General features: G+C 47.8%; 1 protein-coding gene and 1 long non-coding RNA gene across 3 annotated transcripts in view; one reads left to right on the top strand and one right to left on the bottom strand.

Moving 5' to 3' along the window:
* Positions 1-2,831, top strand: part of LOC142829128 (uncharacterized) — a 37,618-nt gene extending 34,787 nt beyond the window's left edge. For both annotated transcript variants that reach the window (XR_012903442.1, XR_012903441.1), the window contains one exon: positions 1,841-2,831. This is a non-coding gene — a long non-coding RNA (uncharacterized LOC142829128). The remainder of the gene's footprint in view (positions 1-1,840) is intronic.
* The window catches only part of LOC102453678 (transmembrane protein 151B-like), a 39,477-nt gene extending 27,010 nt beyond the window's left edge, over positions 1-12,467 (bottom strand). Inside the window, exon 1 of the mRNA XM_006128713.3 lies at positions 12,375-12,467. Within this exon, the coding sequence (XP_006128775.2) occupies positions 12,375-12,467 (93 nt within the window). The remainder of the gene's footprint in view (positions 1-12,374) is intronic.
* Between the last annotated feature and the right edge of the window lie 447 nt (positions 12,468-12,914).

Raw genomic sequence — 12,914 nt, 5'->3', positions numbered from 1 at the left:
GCTGCTTCCAGCCCACTGCTCTAGCTCCCATGCAACCTCTGCTCCCTCCTCTCTGAACTCAGGAGTCACTTCCCTTTCCTGTGCTTTGGGGGACCCCTGTAATGAGCCACAGGTAGTATATTAGTACCCAGAATCACAACCTTGTTAGATTGCTCTGTACATAACATATTAATCCGAAAAACAAAAAAAGCAAAGAAATAAAAAGTTAAGGCACCTAATAGTAAATCCCCTCTGCCCCTCCTCCCAGACATCCATCCACCACCAGAACCACCACCATATACCACAATCAGCATGTCACAACTTTATCTCTGCCTCAGTAGCCCGTCCTTCTCCAAACCCACCACCAACTTCCTCCCAGCCCTCACCCCTTACTATGTTCTGCATGTTTCTGGAACATCATACTCTCTCATCTAAGTGGAATGGAGGCCTGGAATGGAGGAAGGTTGTGAGATGTGTTGTCTGTAGTGTATAGTGACTATTCCAGTGGCGGTATGTTGTGTCTCAAGGAGATGGAGGAAGAGGTGTATACTGCTAGGTGCCTTCAACTTTTCATTTGCATCCTTATGTGGTTTTATGCCAGGTAGGTAATGTGCAGAACAACTGTGACTGATGCACAGAACAGCAAATATTAATTTCCCAGGGATATTCAGATTATCTGAGCAATGGCTACTTTCACACAATGCCCAGATGACTGGGATACGTCTACACTGCAAGCTTCTTTCGGAATAAGCTTTTCCAGAAGAGAGCTTCCAGAAAAGCTTATTTTGAAATAGATCATCCACACACAAAACACGCAATGAAATAGCGATGTGCTATTTTGAAAGATCGCGTCCACACTGATTGGACGCTATCTCACATTAAAGGCCACCCAGAACCAGTTCAGGCAGGGCATTATATCAGCAGTTGCTTCTGGTATCTGCTGCCTAAGGCTATCTGAGATGCATGCTTTAAAGGGACCCCCCTGGACATCCATTTCTCAGGTTCTTCTGCTTGCTTGCCTACTTCTCTGAGGGACAGCAAAGCACTTCCCGTTGTGTGCTCTGGTTGCCCTGCCTTTGGACACCACAGCACTCTTTGCCAAGGAGCCGGAGCTACCTCTGAGCATGCGACGGTCCCACACTGCTGTGCAGCAGTTTCTGCAGGCTGCCTTCATGGCCCTGAATGAGCTCGACCCCAAGCTCATCTTTGAAAACCTCTGCCAGTGTATGGGAGTAATGACTTTGCAACTGCACTCCATGGTGGAGCGACGCTTCTGGAGGCTGTACACCAGTTCCAAGTGCTGGGACTGGCTAGTGATGGAGCAGTGGGACAACCTTCAGTGGGTCCAAAACTTCCATATGAGGAAAGAGACATTCTTGGAGCTGTGTGCCTGGCTCCCCACTGACCTTAGACAAGAGGACATCCAGATGCGACCCACCACCCCCTTGGAGAAGCGGGTCACCATTGCTCTCTAGAAGCTGTCCATGCCCGACAGTTAGTGATCCATGGGCAACCAGTTTGGCATGGGAAAGCCAACCAGCAGGGCCCTCCTCATGCAGATATGGCACTCTCGGGCTGCAGTCCCTGGAGGGGGGAGGAGTACTGGAAAGGGGAACCCTAGGGAAAGGGGGGGTTGAGGATGTGGAGGGTGGACTGGGGGGGATGGTGGGGAAGCTCTGTCCCCAGGGGATTTGGCAGTCCTGCCCTCACACAGCCCTGAGGGGGGAGGGAACAGGCTTCATAGGGGGTGGCTGCTGGGATGTTTGAGGGGGGAAGGTAGTGGAGGAGGAGAGGACCTCCCAAAGGCTCTGGCACCCCCTTTGATACTCTGTTTTGTTTCTTTGTTTGTCTCCTTCTGCAGGTGGTGAGGGTTATTAACAGGGCTTGACAAACAAGAGAGCTACACGCCAGCCCTGCACTGCGCATGCGCGAAGCGCCGGTGAATGGGGTGCATGGAGCAACTGGCTGAAACAGCGGTTTGTCAAGCCCTGGTTATTAACACCATCCTGCTGAACAGGGTCATCTGCCTGGGCAACCTGGACCTGTCATCGCTGGATTTGCTGCCCAGGGCTTCCCCAACTGCAGAGGGTGCTATTGATGGAACCCACATCCCCATCTGGGCCCTGACTACTGTGCAGTGCAGCACATAAACAGAAAGGGATACTTTTCTATGGACCTGCAGGCCCTGGTCGACCACCACGGCCAGTTTACGGGCATTTTCATTAGCTGGTCGGGGAAGGCGCATAACGCCCATGTCTTCTGCAGCTCCAGCCTGTACCACAAGCTGGAGACTGACACTTTCTTCCCTGAGCACAGCATCAGGGTTGGGGACATTGAGATGCCACTCTGCATCATGAGGGATCTGGCCTACCCCTAAAGCAGTGGCTGATGAAGCCCTTCAACCAGCCACCTGGACCAGGCCAAGGACCGCTTCAGTGGCCACCTGGGCATGTCCCACATGCAGGCCAAATGCACCTTCGACCACTTGAAGGTGCAGTTCAGGTGCCTCCTGACCCACCCGGATGTGAGGGAGCACAACATTCCCCAGGTGATATCTGCGTGTTGTGTGCTCCACAACATTGCAGAGAGGAAGGTGGGGAGGCCTTTCTTGCAGGTGGTGGGCAGAGGCCAGTCAGAAAGATCGGGCCTTAGAACAGCCATGCATAGCTGCCATCTGCCAGGCCCATCAGCTGGGGGTGCGCATCCGGGAGGCCCTGAGGGAGAGTTTCTCTCAAGGACCCCAGTAACTCTCCCTAGGGTCTCCCCACTAGGGGCCTAGGCCATGTCCCTCTCTGCCTTCCTCCAATGACCCCTTCCCTTCTCCCCTCCACTCCTCTACCTGCAGACGCAATAAAAACACGTTTTGTTTTTAAAACAAAATTTTTGGTTTATTTATTTGGGATAGAAGTAACTGGGGAGGAGGGGGGCTGAGAACCTGGAAATGGGGAGGGGGGAGGGGAAAGAGAAACTTGGAGGGGGGAGGAGAGGCTCAGAGCTGGAGCTGAGAGTGGCACGTGGCTCAGGTGCTCCTTCTGCCTCATGTGCGGGGACCTCGGCAACCTAGGGGTGGGGGTGGGGGTGTCTTTGGAGGATGGGGGAAAGGCAGGGTACCAGGTAGGTCATGAGCTCCTGGACAGCCACATACATGTTGTAGCCCTGCTGCAGCAGCTCAGTCCACATCTGGGCCTAACACTGCGAGTCATCTCAGACCTTCTGGACCAGCATCTGCTGCATGTCCCTGAAGATGGAGACACGTTCACTCATCAGGTCCTCCTGCACCCTCCAACACCTGCGGCTCCCCTGGGGTTGGGTGGCTGGCTTGGGTGATGTCAATCTCCCCACAGTCACAGCTGGTCCGGCTAAGGAGAATAAAGAGAGGAGGCAAGTCATCCATGGAGACACTGTCCCTGAGGCCTTGCCCTCATCAGTGAGCTGAGAGCAACAGTTCTCAAGTCAGAGGAAGGTGATGTCCCTGGAGCAAGGCCACGTGGCCTGGACAGCGAGCTCTGCCTTACAAGGGCCCAGTGGTCCCCAGGGGATCATTCTTCCTGCCTCCCCCACGTCCCACCGAAAAGCAGGCAATGCTGGGATTCAATGGCTGTGAGAGGGGCCCTGAGTTGCCTGGGCTTTCATCGGTGCCGCACACACATCTGCGCCTGGTAGCGCTATTCCCAGGAGTGGATGCTGCCTCGAGCATGCAGGCATGCCCATGTGCAGCACTCCTCAGTCTGTGAGCGGGTGTGTGCCCTTGTCCCCCACTTCCTTCCAGAAGTGACTGGTGGTGGGAGGGCATCCCCCCCGGAGGTCAGAAGTGTGGGCAGCCTCCCCAGAGCCTGTGAAGAGGAGCCTAAGGGTGCTCCGGAGCTGCCTCCTGGGGCTTCGTGGCACAGTCTGAGGCTGCACGTGCATCTATGTGCACGGACTGCAGTGCAATGGCCAGGCCGAGAAGTCTGAACAACAATTGCATCACAGCCCCTCAATGCCTGCCACCACCACCCTGTGTGTGTGAAAAACTTATCACACTCACCTGATGATCCCTCTCCAGCCTTGGAGGATGCCGGTGACACAGCTAGGCCATGGGGTACCAGCTCCAAAGTGAGTGTGGTGATGGTGCTCGCCGTTTCCGCCTCCTCCTCCTCTTCCTCCTTGTCTTCCTCCTCCTGGGCTGTGACCCCAGGGCAGTGACGATGGGCTTTTCCAGCTCTGAGTCCACCACTAGGGGTGGGGAAGGGGCTGCACCGCACCCCAGGATGTGGGATCCTGCCCCAGAGCATGAGCTGTGCTCCCTTGCCCTGGTGTAGGCCTGCCGCAGCTCTTTAAGTTTATTGTGGACCTGTTCCAGGGTCCTGGTATGGCCCTTTGTGGCTAGGCTATCGGTCATCTGGCTATAGATATCGGCATTGCGCCACCTTGAGCAGAGATTCTCCTAATCATACCTCCCGGAAAAGCTCGTCAGTCTAGACATACCCTAAGATTGACACTCATGATATCTACTCCCTCTGCCCTTTTTCCTATTCATGCCCTGAGCATTTTTTCTACTGAGCATAGAAAGAAGAGAATGTGGCTATTGCCAGCACAGCTCCTTCGTTCAGGGAACAGGATGGAAGCATGGAGGAAATATCCTTCTATGAGACTAAGAAAGGGGGTTTCCATGCCTGCAGTTTCTGGAAATCTATATTCTGGCCCATAAACCTTCCTCTGAAAGGGAAGGTTTGATGAAAACACTACAAACTTCCCAAGCCTCTTATCCTCCCTTGACTAGGATTCAGTCCATAAACAGTGTACAATTTAGAACATGAGGATGCTCGAGCTAAATCTAAATTATGAAGACACATAAAGGGAATTGAGCCAATTCTTAGTTTTTCCAAGGTTGTGAAATGGGATTGTTAACACTATACATGACTGAAAATTTAGAGGATTCAAAATTTAGACAACCACATAAATTAGGCATTCAGAACTTAATGCAAACAGTAATTTTAAAAAAAGGGACTACGATATGTGAGACAGAGAGTGGGCAAATTAACATTATAAGTGCATTTGAGATGTCTAGACTTGTGTCAGAGAGAGCAGTATGATGAAAAACCAGGAGGCTGGGACTAAAATAAACTCCAGATTGAAACCCCATTGTGTTGTATGGGCTTTCGTGTGTTTGAGAGAAAAGGGCTGCTCTAGAGAGATCCAGAAGCTCACAAATAAGCAGTATTTTTAAAATTTGCAATATTAAATGTTTCTTTCATGACCATAATGGCACTTTTTGAAAATGGAAGAAATAATCTCTCCATGTTCCAGCACTGGCAATGGGAGATAGATGAGATGACTTAAGAGGACTCTTATCTGTAATGTTATGGTCACATCACACAGCTTAGTGTCTGCGGATTTCAGTAATGTCTGCCCATGGTTTCTTGTAGTTTTTTCTTTATCTGGAGAACTTAACTGATTACATTTTATCACTCTCAATTAAAGGTTTTTAGAATCATAGAGTCATAGAATACTAGGACTGGAAGGGACCTCGAGAGGTCATCGAGTCCAGTCCCCTGCCCTCATGGCAGGACCAAATACTGTCTAGACCATCCCTGATAGACATTTATCTAATCTACTCTTAAATATCTCCACAGATGGAGATTCCACAACCTCCCTGGGCAATTTATTCCAATTTATATTTAAATTTATAAATAAAATTTATTTATTTTAATGCAAGGGATAAATTTAAAATAGTAACAGACAAGCATTATTTAAATCTCTAGGCACAGATGAGACAAACATTTCAAAATACTAGCTACCTGCTGGTATCCTGGTTTCTGATTCCTTGGCAATACTTAGCTATGGAAGGTTATAAATTACTTTTTATTTGTGAAGTTTAATTAATTAAAATAATACTCCAGTTAAACTTTTAAGATTAATATATTTAAGACCTAATCCTGAGATGGTGTAAACTGGCATAACTGCATTGAAATCAATGGAAATACATTGATTTGCACCAAATGTAGATCTAGATCCTACAGTAATTACCAGTTTGGGAAACGGGGCCAGCTAGTAGTTAAAGCATAACAACGTAGGAGGGTGGGTTAGAGCAGGAAATGTAGTCAGGAAAAAAGGTAAATGAGAAGGAAAATATTTCTGGGAGAATGCATGTAGATATGGAAACACCTGAAATACCTTAAAATCATTTCTCCTTCTCTTCCCTACCAAAACCTTAGTTCATGAGTCTGTGTTTCTTTTGCAACAGCTGATGATGCTACTAGCCCCTAAAACAATGCAAAGTGCCAGCTCTTGGTCTTGCTCTTGGTCAATATCATAGGGTATGTCTACACTACCCCGCTAGTTCGAACTAGTGGGGTAATGTAGGCATACCGCAATTGCAAATGAAGCCTGGGATTTGAATTTCCTGGGCTTCATTTGCATAAGTGGGGCGCCGCCATTTTTAAATCCCTGCTCGTTCGAACCCCGTGCCGCACGGCTACACGCGGCACGAACTAGGTAGTTCGAACTAGGCTTCCTAGTTCGAACTACCGTTACTCCTCATTCCACGAGGAGTAACGGTAGTTCAAACTAGGAAGCCTAGTTCGAACTACCTAGTTCGTGCCGCGTGTAGCCGCGTGGCACGGGGTTCGAACGAGCAGGGATTTAAAAATGGCGGCGCCCCACTTATGCAAATGAAGCCCGGGAAATTCAAATCCCGGGCTTCATTTGCAATTGTGGTATGCCTACATTTCCCTCCTATTTCGAAATAGGAGGGTAGTGTAGACATACCCATACAGAGAATGTTGTCCTAAGTCCTAGGGTTTGTTTCTACACTCATTGAAGTCAATGGTGAAATCCACTGACTTTAATAATGTAAGATCAAGGTCATAGTAGGTAACTGAAAACAAATTGTTCTTCAAAGGGTCTGTTTTAAACTATATTTGTTGAGACTCATATTTTTCAAACATCTATTACTAGCTTAGGAACTTAACAGTTTTATTTTGTCTTTTCAAATAAAAGCTTTTCTAGTTACTATAAAAATTTTCTTCCATGATTTATAAAGAATCCGGAACACACAAATGATGTGAATAATAGATAAGCACCATGTTATACCAGAACACTTAAGGGACAATGGGGGAACCGAAGAGCATTACACAGAAACTGTGTGAGCAGGCAGAAAGGAGAGGAAAGGATTCATTACATAAGACTAAAAAAACAAGACAAGGAGTAAGTGTAAAATTAAACATGGAGCAAAAATTGTTGAGCGGGGATCCTTTAAGCATAAGTGTGCAGGTCAAGTACTCTCATCTTCAGAAATGCCCAGTAAGAGTCTAGATATGTTTGTGGTGGGATTAATACAGTGAAAACCTTCTGTGGTTCAGGAGCACAAACTGGCTATATCAAGAAGTGCTTCCCAACTCTATCCAGTTATTGATCTCCTATAAGGCTATCATTACATTTGGGAGTTCCAGTGATATCAGCAATTGTAGGAGGATACTAGTTGAAGTTTAAGGGGGTGAACTATGCATCACAAGTTGAAAAGTGACTGGCAATGGAGCTGAAATACCTGCACTAATTGACTGATAAAGTTACTACAATTGGACTATAAAGTTTTCAACCTAAGCTGAAAAGTAAGTTTTATACAATATGCTCTTTAAAAAGTGTTGGGTTCTTGGTGTAGGTGGTTTACTGTGAACATATTTGAACTTAATGTAGGATTTGCTGAGGCTGCTCTATTTACACTGGTCTGTGTTCTCTGATCCAGTGCAGAGTCCCAGCAGTGATAGAAAGAGCTATCCTGAATAAAACTGGAAATATTCATTGCTTGATAGTTCATGCCCCTCACATTCATTTTAAACATTGTCTTTGTGGAGGGAAAGGAACATTTGTTCTCACCTTCATACTACTTTAAAACTTCCTTCTCCCCTATGATTTATGTCCGATGAAACAGCAGAAGAGCAAAGAAGTTACACCAAATGCTGCACTACGTACAGGAGCGGCCCTAGACAAGCTGCCGGCAACTGGTGCCCTTGGTGAAATACGCGATCGGCGCCTCCGCCTCCAAAGCCCTCAATGGCCATTTATCTTGGCGCCCTAGGTGACCGCTTAGTTTGCCTGTATTGACGGGCCACCACTGATTAAGTACTGTATGAAAAAAGCTTAAATATCTCTTTGCCCTGAATGTATTCTAACATAGGACAATGCTCTTTGGCACTTAAATGTATAATCATTGAGTCATGTGATTCTGCTTCAACCAAGGGTTATGGGTCAATATGTTATATGTCAACCTTCAGAGAGACAGCACAAGTTGATTAGTGGTGATTATCTTGGAGGACAATAATGCAAACTCCTACACACCTCAGGATCTCTCATTCTTGGTACTTTCAACTCATCTAGCAATATTGTCAATCCATCCAACCACACTCTTAGCCCGGCAGGGGAATCTGTCCTATCTCGAGGACTCTCCTTCTACCCTACCAACCCCACAAATATGATTCAGTTATGTGGAGAGCTGGAAGCCTATTTTAATTGCCTCCGTCTAAAGAGATATTTCCAACACACTGATGTACAACACACTGACCTTGTAGCTCTCCCCCTCCAATACCACAAGAGGAAGGCTTCTATGTGGACCCCTACTGATGGTCGTAACAAGAGTCTTGACTTCAACATCGATTGCTTCCACAAATGTGCACAGGCTGACATCAGCAAACAACAACATATAATATATAACCTCAGTCATGCAGAACACAATGCTATACATAGCCTCAAAAACAATTCTAACATCATTATCAAAGATGCTGACAAAGGGGGTGCTGTAATCATGAACAGAAGAGATTATGAACTGGCGGTGACCAACACCAGATTCTACAAGTGTCTCTCCTCTAATCCCACTAAAGAATGCAAACAAAAAAAACCCCCATCCTAAAACAAATGCTCATCAAGCTCCCTGATACTGCTCAGGACCAAATTTACACAAACATCACCCTCCCCCATCCCCAACCAGGAATTTTCTATCTGCTATCCAAGGGTATGTCTACACTACCCCGCTAGTTCGAACTAGCGGGGTAATGTAGGCATACCGCACTTGCAAATGAAGCCCGGGATTTGAATTTCCCGGGCTTCATTTGCATAAACCGGGCGCCGCCATTTTTAAATCCCGGCTAGTTCGAACCCCGTGCCGCGCGGCTACACGAGGCACGGAGTAGCTAGTTCGGATTAGGCTTCCTAATCCGAACTAGCTGTACTCCTCATTCCCGGTTTGAACTAGCCGGGATTTAAAAATGGCGGCGCCCGGCTTATGCAAATGAAGCCCGGGAAATTCAAATCCCGGGCTTCATTTGCAAGTGCGATATGCCTACATTACCCTCCTAGTTCGAATTAGGAGGGTAGTGTAGACATACCCCAAGATACATAAACCTGGAAATCCTAGATGATCCATCATCTCAAGCATTGACATACTTACATCTCAAGCATTGACATACTTACAACAGGATTGTCTGGCTATATTGACTCTCTCCTCATGCTTCCAACACACCTAGCTACCTTCAAAACACCACTGACTTCCTGAGGAAACTACAGAACATCAGTACTCTTCCTGAAAACACCATCCTGGCCACCATGGACACAGAAGATTTTTATACCAACATTCCACATGAAGACAGATCACAGGCTATCAGGAACACCATCCCTGATGACATCACTGCACACCTGGTTACAGAGCTCTGTGACTTTGTCCTCACCCACAACTATTATTGATTAGGAGACAATTTGTATCTTCAAGCCAGCGGTACAGCCATCGGCACCTGCATGGCACCACAAAATGCCAACGTCTTTATGGCTGACCTTGAACAACGTTTCCTCAATTCTCGCCCTCTAGCACCCTTACTCTACTTACGTTCCATTGATGACATGATCATATGGACCCACAGGAAAGAGACCCTTGAAGAATTTCAGAGGGATTTCAACAACTTCTACCCCCACCCTCCATCAACCTCAGCCTGGATCAGTCCACACGAGAGATCCACTTCCTTGACACTACAGTACAATTACAATTACATGATGGACACATTTCTACTACCTTATACTGGAAACCTACCAACCGCTATACTTATCTTCATGGCTCTAGCTTCCATCCAAGACACGTTTCTCAATCAATTGTTTACAGCGAAGCCCTAAGATACAACTGGATTTGCTCTAATCCCTCAGACAGAGACAAACACCTACAGGATCTATATAAAGTATTCTTAAAACTGAAATACCTACCAAGAGAAGTGAAAAACAGATTGATAGAGCCAGAAGGGTACCCAGACATGAACTACTCCAAGACAAGCCAAAAAGAGAAAACAACTTGTCATCACCTACAGCCCACAACTTAAACCCCTCCAATGCATTATCAACAATCTATAACCTATCCTGAAAAATGGCCCCTCATTCTCACCAACCTTGGGGGAAAGGCCAGTCCTCGCCTACAGACAACCCCCTAACCTCAAATAAATTATTTCCAGTAACCAAGCAGCACACCTCCATCATAATCAGCCAGGAACCCACCCCTCCAATCAGCCCCAGTGCCAACTCTGTCCACACATCTACACAAGTGATTTCATCACTGGACCCAGCCACATCAGCCACTACATAAGGGGTTCATTTAACTGCACATCCACTAATCTATGCCATCAAATGCCAGCAAAGCCCTTCTACCATGTATATTGGCCAAACTGGACAGTTTCTACAGGAAATAATTAATGGACACAAATCAGATCTCCGGAAAAGCCACACACAGAAACCCAGGTACTCATTAATGGATCTCAAAGTCAGTTGTTTCAGGCCAATTCCACAAGCCAAATACACAGGGAAGCCTTGGAACTTAACTTCATTTACACAGGTTTGGGACCCAAAGGTATGAATAAAGACATTACCTGGCTAGCACACTATCTTCCATATCCTAATGACTTCAAAAACCAAACAATGGTTACTTAAGAACAATTTGCACCTTCTCTATCAGCTTCATGTAACATGAACACTCTGTGTTCCCCCTTTCCCCCCTTTCCCCTGTCCCCTCCAAGCCCTACTATTTATTTTGGAACTGGACCTTTCATACTCCATTTATCTGAAGAAGTGGGTTGTGCCCATGAAAGCTCATGATACCATCTACATGTTTTGTTAGTCTTTAAGGTGCTGCTAGACTTATTCCTTGTTTTCTATGTTTTTCGGGCTATTTTAAGTCACATGAAGGCCTCCACCGATTGTATTATTGTTTGGAAGTTGAAAAATGTGTGGGGGACAGTACGTTTTTGGACCAAATTCTGAAGTCTTTACTTAGGCAAAATTCCCACTGAACTTGGTGAGGCTTGCAGTTTGGTTCTATATTACATTGTTAGATAGTTAAACACAAAACATATATGTTTCTATTTCAAACTTTTAGGTTTGCATTCCACACTCCCAGTACATTGTATTGCAGTACGGCTATGTTATAACGCTAATAATGTGAGGTTTAGGATGAGTAGTGGTTGATCTTTAGGAATTTTTTAGAACACTGGTATTTGTAGTACTTGCCCAAAGGTGCCATTTATTATATTTGTGTAGATCCCAATTAAAAATGAGAATGTTAGTGATTAGGATCGGTAAGCATTAAAGTGAACCAGTGCCTGCTCAGCGTGTTATCCATGTTTCCGAGAGATCTAGCAAGAGGAGATAAAACGTCTGTAAACAGCTTCATGGTTCTGTCAGTGATTTGCCCAGGACAGTATGCAGCAGCCAATGGTTAGTAAAGACTAACCTGTAATGCCAGTCAGCCAGAGAACCGCAGAGCCCCTCTGGTGACTCCCTTTCAGGAGAGGCAGGGCGAGACTCCAAGCCCGTCTCGGGATCTGGAGCTTGGCTCTGCGAAAGAGCCTGATCCTGCCTTGTCATATGGGCGGGTAGTGGGGAAAGCACGGCCCCTGCACAGTGCGGTGGAGGGTAAATCCCACGTTGTCCTGGCTGGGGAGAACCCCAGCACCGTGGAGAGCTCCCGGAGCCTGCTGGGCGCTGGCTGGTGACTGCCACAGCGAGGGGCTGCAAGCAGCCCAGCGAGGCCGAACTACAATGACTTATTTCCCTCTTTCCTTTGCATTACAAACCAACATACAGATCCCCGCCCGCCTAGCTGGGCAACAGCTCCCTACATTCCCTTCCCGCCCCGCAGACTTGCAATGACAGTCATCCTTGTGGCATGCGTCCAGGCCCCTTGGGACTAAGAAACACCAAACCCTGCAAGGGATGAAACCCTGCCCGCAGACCGGTGCTTCCCGCCGAGCTCTGGGCACAAGCCTGATTGCCGGGCACTTTTCTCAGGTCTTTGTATTACTGTGCAGACGGATGAGTGTCTGCATCCGCACGGCTGGGTCTGTCGCACCCACGCCTGTATACCGACCTCCTCCCCCCGCCTTGCTCACCTCCTCTCGAACATCTGCAGAGCCAGCTGGTCTCCCCGCTGGGGCGCTCCAAGTTGCTTCAGCAGCTGGTTCTGGCCCCACCTCCGAAGCCATTCCTGTCCCCTAGCCCTCCCCACCTCAAATAAACCCAGGAGCCGAAGGGTTTCCAAGTTCCTTCTCCCAGCAGGACAGTCGGATTTGACCAGGAAGAAGAAAGCCCCAGGACTGCAGGGCTCTCCCCATCGCCAAAGCGCTGTCCTGCTCCCGCAGGAGCCACAGTGTGTGTGTGTGAGAGTGTCACTCGCAGTCTCTTCGCCTCGCAAGCATGGACACCTTATCAGCCAAAGCCAGACGCTGCATGTAGGGAAAGTGCCTCCCGCCAGCCGGCGAGCGATGCCCGCCTGACAATGCAATCCGGCGCCAGAGCCTTACTTGGGGGCTCCCAAGGCGCGACAACGGAGGCAGGAGGTTCTCGGAGCGCTGCAAGCAGCCCGGCTCCCCTCTCCCTTCGCACGGGGCAGCCTGCGCTCCGGTCAGTACCTGGCTCAGACTGTGCCGCGC

Source organism: Pelodiscus sinensis, chromosome 4 (assembly GCF_049634645.1).
Source record: "Pelodiscus sinensis isolate JC-2024 chromosome 4, ASM4963464v1, whole genome shotgun sequence".
Classification (NCBI taxonomy): Eukaryota; Metazoa; Chordata; order Testudines; family Trionychidae; genus Pelodiscus; species Pelodiscus sinensis.
The sequence above is the reverse complement of the archived record's forward strand: the minus strand, read 5'-3'. Positions and strand labels throughout refer to the sequence as shown.